The sequence below is a fragment of the Erpetoichthys calabaricus genome, chromosome 12 (assembly GCF_900747795.2).
Source record: "Erpetoichthys calabaricus chromosome 12, fErpCal1.3, whole genome shotgun sequence".
In the NCBI taxonomy this organism is placed as follows: domain Eukaryota; kingdom Metazoa; phylum Chordata; class Cladistia; order Polypteriformes; family Polypteridae; genus Erpetoichthys; species Erpetoichthys calabaricus.
In genome coordinates, this window is record NC_041405.2 from 89469993 (window position 1) to 89490190 (window position 20198).

At 35.3% G+C, this 20198-nt stretch overlaps 1 protein-coding gene across 6 annotated transcripts in view; it reads left to right on the forward strand.

The window, feature by feature from the left end:
- Positions 1-20198, forward strand: part of dlg3 (discs, large homolog 3 (Drosophila)) — a 380072-nt gene that overhangs the window by 282521 nt on the left and 77353 nt on the right. For all 6 annotated transcript variants that reach the window (XM_051934943.1, XM_028815836.2, XM_051934945.1 and 3 more), the window contains 2 exons: positions 8650-8806; positions 15488-15590. In XM_051934943.1, the coding sequence (XP_051790903.1) occupies positions 8650-8806; positions 15488-15590 (260 nt within the window). The remainder of the gene's footprint in view (positions 1-8649; positions 8807-15487; positions 15591-20198) is intronic.

Below are 20198 nucleotides of genomic sequence, written 5' to 3' on the forward strand. Positions count from 1 at the left end.
TGTTTAAAAGCTGAAGACTTGAGAAGTGATTCTGAACAGACCAACCATTTGGTAGGTCACCAGTCAGAACCTTCCTTTGAACTTGGATTACACTTTTACAGCTTTAAAGTTTGCATGACTGAATTTTTACTTTATTTAGTTGTTACAATTGTGCACAAACACAATTGAACTAAAGCATTATACATTTGAACTGAAGCACTATTGACTCTTTATTATCAAGAACATAGAAATAATTTCATGATCATTCTTTGTTAAGATGATGATGCATTTTTTCAAATACTGCATATACTGCAACTTTAATAACAAAACAGAGTTGATAAATCAATATGTCTATTATAATGAAATCAAATGAACTCATAATCTTTTTAAAAACTAAACGGCATTATCATTTACCTGCACAGGATTACAAAGGGTCCAGAGGCTTAGCTGTTTAATACACAAGTAAAGCACAAGTCCTGAATGAAGTCTTGTCCATTCAATTAATTTTTGCATGAAGTGCTTCACTAAGTATTGGCTCAAGCTGCTTGCAAATACTTACAAATATAATACAATAACAGAAATAGTGCATCATTTTTATAATGGGCATATTCATTCTCACTCATGCCAGGCCATTTTAGACCTGTTTGCCAATCAGTATAACTTAAACGTGCTTAGCAGCACTTCTCTAGTGCTTCTATTAGTCAAGTCAAGTTTACATAGTGCAATGAAATTCATACTTGCATGTCTCCTCAGACAGTTGACAAAATGCAAAAACAAATCAAATAAATAAATAAAAAGTATATTTAGCATGCAATATAATGGAATCAAACAGAAATTTTCATGTTTTTGACAGAAGTTGATATAATTTTTAAATTAAATTGATTTATAGCCTAGGCATTACTAGTGTTACTTATTGCTGGTATTGACTGAAATGAATGTCTTTTAATTTATTATTCACATTTGACTGCAAAGGTCCATTTTTAGCAGCCATTCCTTCAGTAACCTAATGGTCAACTCCCTTAGCTTACTCTTAATTAGTCATGTTTAAATGTTAATGGGTTATTAGAGAAACCATTGTAATTGCATTAGCTCTGATGAAACCTGTTATTCCATTCAATAACTCAAGTTAATAATGTTGCAAAGTACTTGGCATTCCTAAAGTTCAGTCCTGAGTTCAGAAACAGCCAAAATGAAACAGCTTTATCAAGAAACATGAAAGTCCATATTTTTGACAGAATGAAGGCTATTCAACAACAACAACAATTTATTACTTGCATAGCCCAAACCCACACTAGGAATGCCTCAATGGGCTTTAACAGGCCCTATTTTTTGACAGCTCACCAGTCATGACTCCTTAAGAAGACAAGAAAAAACTCAAAAAAAAAAAACACGTAGGGATATAAAAATAGAAGAAATCTTGGGAAAGGCAATTCAGAGAGAGAGCCCCTTCCAGGTAGGTTGTGCATACAATGGGTGTGAAAAATGGGATCCACTGGACAGATTGTCAAGAAACTGAAGATTGCATACAAATTTGTCTATTACTGTCTTGAGAAAAGAACGGAAACTGGATCTGGCAAGGCTCTGATGCACAACTCTACATGAGCCTAAGTACATCAGATTCTGTAGTTTGGGAAACAAACATCTTACAGGTCTTCAGTTGGCTTCTTCCATAAATACACACCAAATACCAGTGTTATTGGCAAAAATCAAAAGACAATTCCAGGATGCTGGCCTTAGATGCAGAGTTTCAAGAAATAAACATATCTGAATCAGGTAAATAAAAAGAAAAGATTAAAATGGGCAAAAGAACAGGCATTGAGCAGTAGATGAAAAAGCATATTATGGATAGCATCCTGGAATCATCTTTTCTCTGTCACAGATGACACTGGTATGTGGCATGTATTTAAGGATAAAGCCACCTAAGGATCTGTAAGGCATTTGTTTTTCAAACTACAACCTCCAACATACTTATCCAGTCATGCCGTAATGAATCTGGGCCTTACCTCTTTCTCTGTCATTGTTAGATCCAGTTTGATCTCTTCTCTCAAGACAGTAATAGACACAAATATTTCTCTAATAACTAATTAGCATGTAAACATGACTAATTAAGACTAAGCTAAAGACGTTTACCATTAGGACAATGAAGGAATAACTGCTGATAATGGGCTTTTGCGGTCATATTTGAATAATAAATTTTAAAAAATGTGATTTCAAGCAGTAATAGCCTTTAGCAACACTAGTAATGTTTATGCTGTATTTAAAATCAATTTTAAATCAATCAATTGATGAAAAAGGTACAGGTATAATTATTTTCAAAAACATGAGCCTTTCTGGGAGATTCCAAATTTTTGAACACCAATGTATACATAAAACACTTTTGGAAGGATATATTTTTGCACACTGTTTGTTATGTTACAATATCTCAATTCTTATGTTTGACTATTTAGGAAGCCCCATTAATTTCAACATATGACCCAAACCCTGGATTGAAGAACAATGCATTATACAGGACTTGCATTTACACCAACATTCCGATGAAACAATATAGACTCATTAATTAGCCTAACAACACCTTTTAGAGTGTTGGAGGAAACCAAGTACCTAAAGATATCCATGTAGAGATGGAGCAAGTTTGTAAACTCAGCTCAAGACTGTACCCTGTCTGAGAACAGTGATCATTTCTCTGGAATTCTTAAGCAAAAGATCTAACCATTGTGCTGCTTTGCTTCAAGTATTAGCTATTGCAATAAAAATGATCATATTATAATATCCTAAAAGTTTTTTTTATTATTTTATGTTGTTTTCATAGTGGCTTAAGTTGCTTTCTATAGTCTTGACATTTTATGCTCTATAACTCGTGAGTATCAGACATTGGTAAAATGTATGACAGCTTTATGGGGCTTCATCTTTTTCTATTTAACGGTGAAATCTGCATTTTATGAATTCAGAACATTCTTTTCAATGAAGATTAATCTTTATAAGCATTTTGCAGTCTGCTTTAGCCCTTTATGCACAAAAGCTCTAGTACAGGTGAAAACTTGAGCATGCTGCTTTCCATCACCATGCTCATCACTCACACCATCCATGCCATTTCGCATGTACTCCTCTGACCACATCAAATTAATACTCACAGTGTACTCTGTATACTTACAGCTTTGCTGCTATATTATTATTCCTAATAAAATGTTCATGCCCTTTCATTCAGTGAGTCAAGTAAACCTGAAAGTCTAGCACCAAATTTTGGACAGCTGCTGAAGGAGAGAAAAATATATATTCTAAACACTATTCACAATTTGGAGAAAGATCTCACTCAATTACTAGGGAAAGACAGTCTGTGACTTTGGTGATGTGGCTTGTTGAGCCTTTCACAGGCAATGGAGAAGTGTCACTGCTGGCAATTTTTTTACATTACTTGTTATAGCAAATAAAATACTTGCCTAAAAGGAAAAGCTGCTATGCACTTCACAGTAAACAAAATGAGATTAGAGCGGCCACTCCACTGTCTAAGGCAACACAAGAGATGGTCAAGGAGGCAGACACTAATAAAATTCTTAGTGCCAGATTAGTGAGAACAAAAGGATTCAGAATCCACCGTAACCTCAGCGGTTATAGTACTGAAAAGATGCATGGTGATTATAGTACTAGATCCTCATCACTCTGAACTATAGGTCTCAATATGCCTTTTAGGCCCAAACTTTCCTTATGTACACATTTATGTAATTTACCTACCCATTTTAATGAAGGCAAGAATATTTCTATAACTTCACTGTTTTTCTAAGATTTTAATATTATACATTTATTGAAATGATTAAGTAATTTTGTTTATTCATGTTTTTGAATAAATGCTTGTATTAGAACAGGGGTGGGCAATGCCGGTCCTGGAGAACCGCAGCGTTCTGATTGGCAGGTTTTCATTCCAACCATATTGCTTAATTAGAAATCAATACTTTCCAATCTCAGACCTCATTTAATTTTATGGCTTATTAGTCTGTAATGTTAGGTTTGTATACAGTATCGTAGATCTTTTCCTTTCCAAGAATATAATCCAAATGATTTGAATCCTAAAACAGATATTTTCAGTCAGTCACATTTTTCTGTGAAGTGTTTTATTAAATCAAACAGTGCCTGATGAATCCACACAGGTGTAAATGGAAACAAGTTAGATGGAGAACTGCTGGCTCCTTTGTCATTTACATCTTTTCGCTAATAAGGAGCCATTAAAAACAGTGAATGTAGCTATTTAAGACTGAAATAAGCAATAAAGGGTGGGGAACCTTAATAAGCGAGACCACTAAAATGAACCATTAAATAAGTGCTTCATTAAGTGCTTTATTGACAATAAATTAATTATCATTAAGAAAGTGGGTTAGAACAAAAACCTGCAGCCGCTGCAGCCCTCCAGGACTGACACTGGCTACCCCTGTGTTAGAAGAAACGTGTTACACACATTAGGATCTTTGTCTATGAAAAAATGCTTTAGTTCACAATAGAATATGTTTCTAGATTTGCCGTATATTAATCTTTATTTTTAAGTCAGGTTTAAAACTAACAAAGGGTATTTTTGGTCCTGTTTACACAGTATTGCTATTCAGCATGGTCTGCCGAGCTGTCTGCTTCCTGCTCTCATTATTGACAGTGAAGCCAAACTTGAAGTTGATTATTACCATATGTAGCTAGTACAGGTAGTCTTTCATACAGCAACACAAAACAGAGACAAGTTAAATACAACACAGTAAATAGTGCCGTATTCTTAAAGTGCACAAGGCAAATCTCAAAAACAAAGAAGACAAAACAAATTGTAAAGATCAGACAAGAAAAGTAAAGATCAGATGCAAACAGTAAGTAGAAAATATATTAAGACAGCATACAGCTTACAAATATGTAATGTGGAATATGTTGGATAACAAAAGTATTTTTATTTAAACATTAAAGGAGAAATGGCTTTTTAACAAATTTGTGAGATCCTGTTGGTTTCAGATATATTAGACCAAACTAGTACACACAACAACAGTAACTACTACTATATTACAAAATGATAATCTAAAACACATAGCAGGAATACTATCAACTTACTTTCAAAGGAAGAAAGAAGACTACTGTAAGTTCTTTCGCTCTTCAGTTTAAAATAAAAAACCAATGAAATCCTTGGTTATATGTTTAATATCTACTCGAGTTTCATTTTTAGTTCAGGATGCACAACAGCAATACTATTCATGAAATTCGCCTAAAAATGTATGATTTAAAATTTCCCCAGTATTTTACATGCCAGTATATTTCTTATAAATACAACAAATAGGAGAATAGTACAAACTTATAAGGATACCGCCAGAAAGGATTCTATATTGTAATATCCAGCTTTCAGTGCTGGAAGGAGTTAATCCTCTTTTGAATACTATGAGTGATTAATATGACATATAACTAGGCTGCATCCTATCAAAGCTTTAGCAGCCACGTGTGCCTGAAAGCAGTATTGCTGCCAGCAAGGAAAGAGAAAAAAATAAGAGAATGCAGAGAGGCATATAGTGGGCATGCTAAAACCGGAGAGACCAGAACTTTAGGAGAACCAGACTCAACCACACCCACAATTTACACGGAAAAAGACTGCAAGAAGATTGTTTTCATTGTACTTCAGTCAGGAACAGAACCTTTAAGGCAAGCAGCAACAGATAACCAGACAACGTTCAGGGATGTTTTCTGTCAATGTTTCCTCTTCAATGGCTTTTGTACGCAACCCCTCAGCTCGTCAATCCAAAAAGCATTTCTTCTTTCAAACGAAACAAGGCGACGCCAGGTACCTTTATAAAAATGTTGTGGAATCTTTTTAAAAGCGCGCCATATTACCTTCTAGAATTCACTTTAATACTTCATGTTTGTTAGTTTATTTGATTTTTAATCTGTAAAGATCTATGTACATGTACTAGTAAATGTATAAGGCAGGTTAGTGAATGGACTTCAGCAGTAAATGGTCAGAATAGAGAGATCGGACTGTGCAGCTGGCATGCCCACAAGAGACTGTAGATTTACAAACTACAGTACACTTAATACAAGCGTTACCTTTGGAATAGAACTTTGTAAGCTTCTCTTTCTTGCACTCAGAAAGAGTAGAGCACATTAGCTCCTTCTTCTGAAACATTTAACTCCTTTTTCTTAACTCCAGGGATTTAAAGAATGTTCTTGTCAACAAAAAAATTAAAAGGTGATGTTTTGTTCAGCTGAGTCAAAACTACATTGTTTAGAAAAGTATGACTTCTGCTGTCCCATTTCAGAAGGTAAATACCTACTTATACCTAATTCTTAGGTGAGAAACATAAATGATTGCTTCTACTGTGTATTCAAGTGTGCATTTAAGCTGCACACAGTGATTAAGAGCCAATGCATAAAGGAGTCTCTGGGGTTGTTGTTTCTACACTGTAAGTAAATACTTGCCAAGTTTTCATTATCCAAATAAGTAAAAATGAAAAAATGGCAATATTTTCCTAGTGTTCTTTTTTTGTGCATCAGATCCTTTTCTAAAGGGTTATGCATATTTTTTCCTCCTTTTTTTGAGTCTTTCATAGTTGAATAGTGTGGACTGAATGTAAACCTTGGAAAAAAAAACACTAGGGATTTAGTTGTTTGATGAATAATGTCAGTAATGTTAGAAATGCAGCCAAGTGGCCAGACATGAGGCAGCAATTAACTCAACAGTGTGAGACAGCAGTGTATGGGGGTGGGGTTTCGTGGGGGTCGATGCTGTCACTGAATAGAGCAGAATTTGCACAGCGGAAGAATGTATGTACATTTACTGGATTCATTTGTACAATTAGGGTGAAGCTTAAGTGCTTAATTTGTCTTTTGTACATCTAGTAATAAAATACTAGAGTATTATAGTAAAATACAAAATAACACAAAGGTGATTTTTTTAAGAAATCAAAAATAAAAACCAAGTATAGCATAAGTGTGAACCAAGTCATGTTCCTTGTTTTTGGGAAGAACAGATTTTTTTAACAATGAGCTATGCAAATCAAATGACCATGTACATAAAGTTTCTAGGTTATGTGGAAAAAGCTGCAAAGATTAATAGGGAAAAATAGCCTAGGAGTTTCTGATTCTCTCCAGGTATTTAACACAAGAATGGAGTCAGGAGGAAGTGCTTGGCAAAGGCCTGCATTAAAAGGATTAACTGAGTAATGCAGCAGGCGGAGTTAGTGGACAGATTTCAAAACGAGAGCCTAAACAAAAACGGAATAAGTTCTTCTGGTAAGCTACTGAAAAGGGATCATTTGTACATAGTTAATGAAGGAAAAAAATGAAGATACAATGGATCTTTAAAAGAGGATAAAAAAGAAGACGAATAGATATGTAATAAGGAAGATGATGTAAACAGGATTCTAAGTTTACAACTATAGAACAAAATGGATAGGCTCTTATTGAAATCAGATTGCCTAAGTGATTTGATAAATTGTTAGAAAAGACAATCATCTGAGCAAAGTTAATATTTTATTATTTTTGCAGCTTCACGTCATATTATGCAGTCTATACCACAGAGATACATACATTTGTGAGAAGTGTTTCGTCTATTTATAAAAACATTAAGTTGATTCAAAATCAAAGGGAGTCACTAAACAAAAAACATTATTTTTAAGCAAATACACACAGCACATAGTATACCGAAATACTTTATAGGTATATAGATTTGTATGATTTTCTGATCAGTCCAACAGGGCAGTATGAGCATATAAACACTTATGGTAAGGTTCTTTGTTTTGTTTTTATGTGTTTAGTTATTATAAGAGGAAGCCCAGAATGAATTCTTCATGGACGTTATTTTGCCTAATGTTAGCAGAAGGAAAATGTTTTCTCTGTGTATTTCTATTTTGTGTATTATTGGATACCTCTACTAGCTATGAAAAATATTCACTCTGGTTAAACATAAAGGAAAATATTTGTGATAAACATTATAAGTGTATCATTTAACATACATTTCATGTAACACAGAATAACTTAAATTCAGTTTAGTGTAAGATTAGATCAAAATCTATTCTGCAGGATTGGCAAAGGATAGGAGCCATCCTTAGACAGGGCACTTGTCCATCTCAAGTCCCACTCATGCAAACACCCACAATGACACACAGCCAGTTGAGAATCACCACTTAGCATAACCTGAGATTTGGGTGACATGTAACATATGAATGTGTAAAATCCACACAGATGGCAATCTTACAAAGAATTTAAGCCCAGGAGACTGAATTCATGAAGCATCAGAGCTAACACCATGCCACCACACATTTAATGTGATACATTAAATATGTTATATATGATATGGTTATTGTTTTGGATATACACTATATTTACATTTACTGAGTTTCTACATCCTAAAGTAAGAAATATTTACAATTTTACATTAAATACAATAATCGTGTACATTGTAATTATATGCATTAAATATTTATCATAGTTGTTAGATAATTATACAGATTTTGTAAAGCTTAAAATATCTCTGTGATACACATTATTCGTATTTTTATTGAGTTTCAAGATGTGAAATTTTCTGCTAATATGTTATCTTTGTTGATACTTGAATATGTTAACGCTAACATATAGTAGATAATATATCACCTACTACCTGTTAATTTTCCTTCCGATTCAATGACTTTATAATAATATTGTAATTTTGTTTCTGTTTTTCAGAGAACCACGGAAAATTATTTTACATAAGGGCTCAACAGGACTGGGGTTCAACATTGTTGGAGGAGAGGATGGAGAAGGAATCTTTGTGTCTTTCATCTTGGCTGGTGGTCCAGCAGACCTTAGTGGAGAACTGCGACGGGGTGACCGTATCCTTTCAGTAAGTGATCATTTCCAGGACTTCATATCTCTTTAAATGTAACCCTGCCTCTCTGTATATTCTAACCACCGTGATTATTCAAATTTTTCTTCCCATAGCATATGTTTTGACAGTGATGTATTTCAGTAGTGTCACGTCTTTTCAATTGAGGACAAATAACACTTTTTTGTGGTGTCTGTTTCATACCTTTTTCACACCATATTTATATATATATATATATATATATATATACATTTATGAGTACGTGAGGCCGGCAATTTGAGCACTTACAAGATTGTAACCTAAGTTCACTGTGCCATTCTTTTGAGTAATACATTTAATAAACCCATTGAGATAATAAACCTATTATAATAATCATAACCTGCATGTCTTTTTCCATATGAACAACTGTAAACCTACTTTTTCCCACCTTTGTGTGTGTGTGTGTGTGTATACATATATATATATATATATATATATATATATATATATATATATATATACACACAGTGTGTATATATATATATATATATATATATATATATATATATATATATACAGTTGTACTTGAAAGTTTGTGAACCCTTTAGAATTTTCTATATTTCTGCATAAATATGATCTAAAACATCATCAGATTTTCACTCAAGTCCTAAAAGTAGATAAAGAGAAACCAGTTAAACAAATGAGACAAAAATATTATACTTGGTCTTTTATTTATTGAGGAAAATGATCGAATATTACATATTTATGAGTGGCAAAAGTATGTGAACCTCTAGGATTAGCAGTTAGTTTGAAGGTGAAATTCGAGTCAGGTGTTTTCAATCAATGGGATGACAATCAGATGTGAGTGGGCACCCTGTGTTACTTAAAGAACAGGGATCTATCAAAGTCTGCTCTTCACAACACATGTTTGTGGAAGTGTATCATGGCACGAACAAAGGAGATTTCTGAGGATGTCAGAAAAAGAGTTGTTGATGCTCATCAGGCTGGAAAAGGTTACAAAACCATCTCTAAAGAGTTTGGACTCCACCAATCCACAGTCAGACAGATTGTGTACAAATGCAGGAAATTCAAGACCATTGTTACCCTCCCCAGGAGTGGTCGACCAACAAAGATCACTCCAAGAGCAAGGCATGTAATAGTCGGCGAGGTCACAAAGGACCCAAGGGTAACTTCTAAGCAACTGAAGTCCTCTCTCGCACTGGCTAATGTTCATGTTCATGAGTCCACCATCAGGAGGACACTGAACAACAATGATGTGCATGGCAGGGTTGCAAGGAGAAAGCCGCTGCTCTCCAAAAAAAACATTGCTGCTCGTCTGCAGTTTGCTAAAGATCACGTAGACAAACCTGAAGGCTATTGGAAGAATGTTTTGTGGACGGATGAGACCAAAATAGAACTTTTTGGTTTAAATGAAAAGCGTTATATTTGGAGAAAGGAAACACTGCATTCCAGTATAAGAACCTTATCCCATCTGTGAAACATGGCGGTGGTAGTATCATGGTTTGGGCCTGTTTTGCTGCATCTGGGCCAGGGCGGCTTGGCTTCATTGATGGAACAATGAATTCTGAATTATATATCAGAGAATTCTAAAGGAAAATGTCAGGACATCTGTCCGTGAACTGAATCTCAAGAGAAGGTGGGTCATGCAGCAAGACAACGACCCTAAGCACACAAGTCGTTCTACCAAAGAATGGTTAAAGAAGAATAAAGTTAATGTTTTGGAATGGCCAAGTCAAAGTCCTGACCTTAATCCAATCAAAATGTTGTGGAAGGACCTGAAGTGAGCAATTAATGTGAGGAAACCCACCAACATCCCAGAGTTGAAGCTGTTCTGTACGGAGGAATGGGCTAAAATTCCTCCAAGCCGGTGTGGAGGACTGATCATCAGTTACCAGAAATGTTTACTTGCAGTTATTGATGCAAAGGGGGGTAACACCAGATACTGAAAGCAAAGGTTCACATACTTTTGCCACTCACAAATATGTAATATTCGATCACTTTCCTTAATAAATAAATGACCAAGTATAATATTTTTGTCTCATTTGTTTAACTGGTTTCTCTTTATCTACTTTTAGGACTTGAGTGAAAATCTGATGATGTTTTAGGTCATATTTATGCAGAAATATAGAAAATTCTAAAGGGTTCACAAACTTTCAAGCACAACTGTATATATACTGTATATATAATGCAAAGTTGACTGACTGAAAGACCTGTTTATTTAAAAAAGATGAAATTTGGCAAGATGGTGCATTTAGAGGAATAGGCATCTGCTAAGAAAAGACATTTTGATATAATTTTGATATATAAATATTTAGGGATAAACCCCCCTCCCACAGAACAGTAGGCAGAACTTAGTCGGCTATCATTATGGACCACATCCTTTTTTCTGCTGTGGAAGGGAAGGAATCGCACAGAGATGTGGGCCTGTCACTTTATGGAAATAAAGGCCATGCCCAGAAGTGAAGGGGAATGAAGAAAGTTCTACAACGCTCAAAAAAGATATTCTTAGCAAGTTACTTCCTTTCTACATGCAGTACTCCTTAATCTGTCGGCTTCTTCTTACTTTTCATAATGCAGTATTAAATATATACAAATTATATCCCCTGTGGATGGTCAGTTGCTCTTCTATATGGTACATATTGAGGTGTCCCCTTGGACGTCAGACCGTGATGTGCCATTACACTACAGTTGACAAAGCAGAAACAGTGAAGGGCTAGTACAGCATAACCACTCACTTCAAGCCAGGAGTAATAGCACGCCTTGGTAAGTTTAAACGCTTGCTTAGCTCAGTAAAGGACTCTTGCATGGATAAAGCATACAGAAGGTAGTCATTGCAGTGCTTTTTAGAGGATGGCTACTGGCATAAACCCCCACCTCCAAACATTGAGTGTTAATATATTGCAACACTCTGCCCCCAATTCCCTTCTTCCCTTCCCTTCAACTAATATGTTGTGTAAATTTAATAATGACAGGAGAGAAGAAGCAAGACACCAACTAAACAAAGTACCACCAGTAATTTGGTTTCATTTCAGCCATTGGGACATTGTACATAGTTCATATTATTTCTTTTCAGCTTTTCTTATCCGTATAATGCTTAAAACGTTCAGTTCATTGCATTGCTCACATAAATGTACAGCCTGTAAACGTCAATGCTGTATGTAAAAAATTAAAGTAAACAATTGAGTGTGTATTACTTTTGATCTAAACCCTCCAAAACTTTGTAACGGTAAAGATTACAGATTAAAGGATTACATTCAAATCTGATTGAAGCTATCATTTTTACAGGATGTGCCTCAGAGTGAAATTATGTTTACTATATACCCCAAATTTCTATTATTCCTTACTAATTACCTGTTTGAATTCAAAAAGAATAGAATTTCCAGTATAATTGTGTTTTCCAGTGTTCATCAACAAAAGCCAAGTTCAGGCAAAGCAAAAGTTAAAAAAAAATAAAATAAAACTTATGGAAAAGCAAAAATTGATCTAAATCACAAGTGTTTTGCTTATGGGAAATTATATGTTGCATGTTCAGGAATGAGGAGCTCCAGTGAACTAATAATATTAGTCCTTGGTAAAAACATAAACATTGTACACAGAATGGTACTCAATTAGTTATATACAGTAATACTTCAATACATCCGATTAACAGTACTATAACATAGGCCCAATGTCTTAGGAAATTTCCTTGGTAAAGTCAGGTAACACAGGTAGTCATTAATAAAATTCACAATTAATCAATTGTTCCTTACTACTTTACTGTGCTTAATGAATGGGTGAGCCTCCCTAATGTGGGCTTGGCATTCTTATCTTTCTCACTCTTTCTCTGCCGAAGAACTTAAGAATGTTAATGTAAGATTTACCAGACTTTTCAAATAATTACAATCACTGATTTGAAATCACTACATATAGTGTGTCTTTGCTGTATCATTGTTTGTCTAAGGCAGCATTCATGATATTCCTGTATTGTCTGATTTCTGGCTAGGTTACTCTCTGTGTGGAGTTTAGAGTTTGCTTGTGTTCATAAGTCTCACTTATTGGTGACACTAGATTTACTTAATATGAGTGAATGAGAATGTGCCTTGTTGACTGTTAGAAAAATTGATAGTCATTTCAGAAGAATAACAGGAATTTATTCCAGTCGATCAAAGTTGTAAATATATTTGTCCTTGCTTAGTTGATTGTTATAACATGACTTTTATATAACAGATACTCTATTGCATTCTGATTTGACTAGATTTGCCCATATGATTGCACACATTTGTTGATTGCTACCAATAGTCCAGACTAGATTATATTAAAAGACTGTTTCGCAATAGTGCAGTTAAAGCAATTTATAACTCATCATTGAAGTTTAAACCATCTATTGTGTGTTGACAGGCAATGTTATTTCTTGGCATGCTACCTAAACATTCTTGGTTGAGGGAAGAGTAACATAATTATGTTAATATAACATAATTGACATCATCCCTTTATTATAACAGTAATATATCACAATACACACATTTTGACCAATTTTATGGGGAAACTGATGTGTCCTTTCAAACGGGTTTGCAATATAAGTGTGATTTATGTATATCTATTTACTGTTTTGATGATGCATAAACATCTGTCCATTTTTGAACTTGAAGAATCCATCTCAGGGTCGCAGTAGCTCAAGGCAGCAATCAGCCCTTGATGGTGCACCACTGCATAACTATTAACAAAGAAAAGGAGGGCAAACTGGATTAAGTAGTGATGAGAATGTATATGGTAAAAAAAGCAAAGAGGCATCCATCAGTTTTCTTAACTGCTTATCTTTGCTGGTGCCTTATGTAGCTGAAGAATAGGCTGATAGATACACCACACTACTGGATATGACACCAGTCTATAAAAGGTGTTCACAGACTTGTTTCCATTTTATTCAGACAAAGACATACAGAGGGTTGTGAGGAGCCAGAACCTACCCTAAAGCAATTAGTACAAGGCAGGAAACAACATGTAATAATAATTAATTACATTTATATAGCACTTTTCTCGCTACTCAAAGCGCTTGGACAGGAGGGAACCACTTCAACCACCACCAATATGCACACCCATTTAGACTCACAGCAGATCAGTTTACATTTGTCAGTCAATATAATTGCCTGAATTTGGGCTAACAGAGAAAATGAAAGCCTCTGGAGAAAGCTCTGTATGAATGCAGGGAGAATGTGCACACCCGACACACAGAGCTCCCTAGCTAGAACTGAAATGGGCTATGAGCACTGGGGGACAACACTGCAACCTAATGCACTACCATGCCACCCCTCATAAATCCAACTATTTACATTTTTTGTGGGCATATTTATATATGTAGGTGACAACAACAATCATAATGTATCCAACACAGTTTCCTTTGTTTATTAAGACACAGGCATACGCTTTACTTCAGCATAGCAACTACTGTATTTATGCTCTGTATGCTGTAAATTTATTGCAACAGAATCCCAAGCAAAGAAATCCCATAGACACACTATGACCATTTCACCTTATCTTAAGCTGTTGGCACTTCACACAGTCCTGCAGACACAGTGACTGATCACACTGACAGACGCTTGTACAGATTTACAGCATCAGACCACATTGTGGATAACCACATCCATATTTATGAATCCTGCATAATCCAGTTCAGAGTCATAGCATTATGCACCAAAATTAACTGTGCAGTGAAAAGGAAGTACATGTGTAAAACTATAGTTTAAAACTTTATTATATTTAAATAACTGATTCTCCGTTAGTGTTTAAATACATTTGATGTGGCATAGCAGTGTTTTATATTAGTAATATTTTTTACAGCCAGAGTATGCAAGTAAAGAGAAAGGAGTAAGAAGAATGTTCAGTGTCAAAAAAAAGCCAGCAGAAGGATGGGGTCCTGTAAATGGAAGGATAAGAAAACTGTCCCTAACTTTCTGTGAAAGTACACTTAATTGTGCCAGTTACATAGAACTATTTAAACCACCTTCTATTAGACTGTGTGTGATTTGCTGCAATAACATGTCCCCCTAATACTATTATCTAAAAAATTAAGCATGACTATTAGCAAACAGTTTAATCATTTTTCTATTTAAATACTATAAACAAATAAAGGAATTAATAGTGGAGGTGTGATAACAAGGAAATATATTTAAAAGTAGCTTCTTTCATTTTTTTATTTTGAATAATGCCCCAGTGTAGTCAGTCATTAATCAGAAATCTACCTTGGATGGGGCACCAGTATATCACATGGCATACTAAACTTATACATTCTCCTTCCCACCCACAAAGAGACAATTTAAAATTACAGACCAGCCTGACAAGCATATTTATTTGAGATCTGGGACAAACCCTGAAACACCTGAATATGCAAAATTCACAAAGGAAGTCCGCAAACAAAAACACTGTGTCAGTAGTGTCCATCTTCAATTCACTTCTTACAGTTCCCATTCAAAGCTACCAGGCTTGCTTGAAGTTTAAACATGGCTTTTCTGAACTGATAGCTTTAGATCTCAATTGAGTCATAGTGTGTCCACTTCTAGCAGTCTGTTCTCTGTCTATAGCATCCTTGAACTGACATAACAAAGGTGTAAAAAAGTCTAATGGAAACAATATTAAAAACTGGCCAAGAATGAAAAGACCTGTACATAATTTGTTATTGTTAAACAATAAAGTGGAGATGACATGGTTATTATCTGTCCTCTGCAGGTGAATGGTGTCAACCTGAGGAATGCCACACATGAGCAGGCAGCTGCTGCCCTGAAGCGTGCAGGCCAGACAGTCACAATTATCGCTCAGTATCGTCCAGAAGGTAGGATACCAGGTGTGGACTACCCATTGCCAGTGATATTGTCTTACTTCCTGATACTGTATAGTGCCTGGAAGCTTCCAAACTTTATACCTTTGTGAAGAAAACTGAAGAAACTTCTTTGTGTGTGTGTTTGTGTGTGTGTGAGTCAGGTAATTTTTTAATGAATTTTTAATCAGTTCAAGTCAGTATATAGTGAAAGATCGACTTTAATGAGAAAATACAACTTGGAGTCAATTTATTGTTTTATGTTTAACTTCTTTTTAACTATCTTGATTTTAACTGGAATTCTGGATTTTTAACTGGAATCTGTATTATTTCTTACACTTGGTTTGCATCATTTCTCTGGTTTTACACAGTTTGTTCAACTCAAGAATTTTAGATCTCAGCCTAACCCCAGTCACTAGTGGTGTTCTCCAAGGTTGTTTTGGGCTCTACTTTATTTAGTATCTTTTGTCTACCACTTGGTAATATCTTTAGGAGATTTTGTATTCAGTTTCGCTTATACGCTGATGACACCCTCTCATCCTTTCTGACTGCCTTTCTGAAATAAAAGCCTGGTTCTCTTCTAATTTTCCCAAACTTAACATTGATAGAACTGAGGTGCTCCTCATTGGCACTAAATCTACTCTCGCCAACAATGGTTCTACAGTTTCTGTTTCTTCTCAGGTTAAGAGTTTGGGTGTCATCCTTGACAGCACTCTATCTTTCAAAGCTCACATTAACAATATTACCCGGTCCGCATATTTTCACCTTCGCAATATAAATCATCTCCGTCCATTCTTCACACCTAATAGTACTGCTGTTTTTGTACATGCTCTGGTAACATCACATATAGATTACTGTAATTCTATATTGGCTGGCCTCCCTCACAAGCTTCTACATAGGCTTCAGCTGGTCCAGAATTCTGCTGCTCCAGTTCTTACTGGAACCACCTACGTAAAACACATTACTCTGGTTCTTTGTGAACTTCACTGTCTCCCTGCTAAATACCGTATTAATTTCAGTATTCTGCTATTAACATTCAAAATTGTTCATAGCCTGACACCTTCATATCTTTCAGATCTTCCACATATTTATACACCTACTCATACTTGTAGATCTTTTTACTTAAATCTCTTGGCTACACCCTCTGCTCGTTTATCTACCATGGGGTCTAAATCATTTAGCTTTGTTGCTCCTCATCTTTGGAACTCCCTTTGTCAAGATATCTGCAGCATCGATTCCCTCCCTATCTTTAAATCCAGACTTAGAACTTATCTTTTTAAACTTGACTACTCCCCTTCATTTTGTCCCTCGATTGTACAATGCTGTACTTTTGTGATCACAAATATATATAATGTTATTTTAATTGTTATATTGTTATTTTTCATTGTATTGATTTCTTTCTATTTATCATTTATTTCTTTTAGTATTTATATTATTTTATTAATTCTATGATTTGGCAAATTTTTTTGACTGTTTGTAAGGTGTCCTTGAGTGCCTTGAAAGGTGCCTTTAAATAAAATGAATTATTGTTATTATTATTAACTAGGTGAGTTCTGACACCAATGAGGGTCTGTCTATATTTAATATTTTGTAGTAACCATGATAGAATTCAGGGAGTGACGGTGACTGAACCATAGGGTCCAGTGGAAATAATATAATGCAATTCATAGTGTTTTGGCAGAGCATACACGCAAAAACTAACACTTTCAAGTTTAACTGTAGTAGGGCAAATTTTGAGCAGATAAGGCACATTCTAAAAAGGATAAACTAGGTTAGAGAGAGGTTGGGAACATGCGCTGATTATAGCGTGTTGCCACACCCACCATGCAACAAACCACCTGGATTGAGATCTGAGTGCAGCCGCGTAACGGGTGACACCTCAGCACCACACTGAAGAGTGTGAGGCTTTTTACAGTGGCTGGAGTGCCAATCCTGCCACCAACCCCCAGATTTTCCCTGCAAGTTGGAGGACCTGCTAGTAGGTCTGGATGCAGATTAACAACATAACCAGAATAGAGAAATTGCAGGTTAAGGGCTTTGCTCAAGGGCCTAATGGAGTACAGTCACTTCTGGCATTTTACAGGATTCGAACTGGCAACATTCCGATTGCCAGTGCAAATCCCTAGCCTCAGAGCCACCGCTCCGCCCCTGATAAACTAGAATAAGCTTTAAATATTAAGACAACTGAAGAACAGTGGAACAGGTTTAAAAATGTTTACATCTAATGCGGAACAAGTTCATTCCAAAATTTACAAGCCATACAAAAATTCAAGAATACTTGCCAGTGGGTAAATACAGAGATTAAAAAGAACATGAAAGGGAAAAAAAACAGGTGAATAAGGCACGCATGGCAGATCCACTTCCACACAAACTGTAGGGCATATAGACTATGAGAACAATGGCTACAAAGGATTTTAGGAAAGCTAAAAGGCGGTTAGACAAAAACAATGCAGAAAATGTGAAAGATGATCCAAAGAGATTCTTTCAATATTTTAGTAGGAGTTGGTGAAGTGTATTAAGAACACTAAGGAGGAATTAAAATGTACAGATAGTGAAATAGCAAAATGCTGTAAACTTGCATTTATCTGAGGTTTTCATGTATGAAGAAGCTGATAACCTCCGAGCAGTAACAGGGCCTACCAATGAGGTACTCAGTGACCTGGAGATTGTCAAGGGAGAAACACTGCTTGGATTAGAAAGACTGAAATCAAATAATCACTGGGACTGGATAACATTTATCTAAGAATGTTTAAGAAGGTTACCAAGTATGTATATACCTTTGATGCTTATTTTTTAAAGGACTGGCTTCCTAGAAATGGTAAAGGCGCATACACAGACAGTGAAATGAAAAATGCTTTACATTCACATTTCATTGAAGTTTATAAGTGTAAAAAAGTCAATAAACTCCCAAAATTAACAAGAACTACTAAGGAGGTGTTTAGTGATGTATTGGATATTGAAGGACAAGTGTTGCTTACATTAAATGGGCTGAAATTTAAGAAATCATCCAGACTAGATCACATTTATCCTCAGGTGCTTAAGGCAATTATTGAGTGCATAAGTAAACCCTTGCCACATAATTTTCAAAAATCTCTCCACACTGGGGACATTCCTATAAACTGGAAGCTAGCAGATATTATCTTGTTATATATAATGGATGATTTGGACAGATCCAAGTAACTAAGCTTAACATGCATCACAAGTAAATGAATGGAAGCAACCATTAAGGAAAAATTGAGGATCACATAAGATCAGGAAAGTGCATAAAGTATTTGTTTCTTGATTTTCTAAAACATTTTGATAATGTCCCACATGAGAGCCTAGACAGTGAATTAAAAGAAGTGGGAATTCATGGCACTGTGTGTATATAGATACAAAATTGACCCAGACACAAAAAGAAAATGGTTATGGTGCAAAGAACCTTCAGAATTAGGTGATGTTAAAAGTGGTGTTTTCCTCAAGAGTCAATGCGGGGGGCTGCTGCTCTTTTTAATATACATAAATGATCTTGATAGAAATATGAAAAACAAGCAGGTTAAGTTTGCAGATGATAACAATTAAAGTGGAATGGTAGATAATCTAAAATTAGCTGAATAATTACATACAGACTTGGGCAGACTATAGACTGGGGCAAATTTGTTACAGATTAAATTTAATGTAAGGTGTTGCATGTAGAAAGTAAAAATGTTAGATTTGAACACACAATAGAAGGTCTGAAAATTGAAAGGGCACCTTATGAGAAGGGCCAAGGAGGCATAGTGGACACATCACTATCTACATTCAGACAGGAGTACAGAAGCCATTAAGAAGGTTAACAGAATGATAGATGTATAGAGTACAAGTCAAAGAAGGTTATGCTTTAAAACATATTAGTAACAGCTTACATTGAGCATTGCATACAGTTTTGGTCTACTGACTATAAAAAAGATATAGTAGTGCCAGAGAAAGTCCAGAGTACAGAAACTAAGGTGATTCCAAGACTCCAAGGTATGAGTTATGAGGAAAGTCTGAAGGTGTTGAACCTTTTTAATCTACGCAAAAGAGAGTAAGATTACATGATCAGAAAGTTTAAAATTACGAAGAGAACTAGTACAGTGGCAGGTTGTTATTTTAAAATGAGTTCTTCAACAAGAACATGGGAACACAGGTAGAAACTTGGGAAGGGTAAATATTCCACAAATGTTAGTAAGTTTTTCTTAAAACTGAGAACCATAAACACACTAAATAAATTAACAAGTAGTCTGGTAAAGAGTGGGATTTTAGGCACCTTCAGAATGTGACTTGAAGTTATTTTGAAGAAAGTAAGTAATGGATAGAATTAGTCAACTTTGTTGGGCTGAATTGCCTGTTCTTGTCAATTTTTTTCTAATTTCCTAAAGTTCATCAATAAATAACCATTTGTTCACCATCAAATGGCGCCTTACAAAGCAATATTTCCATTTTCTCATCCAGTAGCGTCACTAGGGTTGGTGTCACCCAGTGTGGTAACCAAGGCCAGATTATGACTCCCACAGTCCCCTGGGTGACTTGAGGAATACAACTCCATAATTGAGAGTTATCACACTTTAAACAAATGACCCCTAGCTGTTTTATGCAGCACAGTAATTCCCACTATTAATGGTG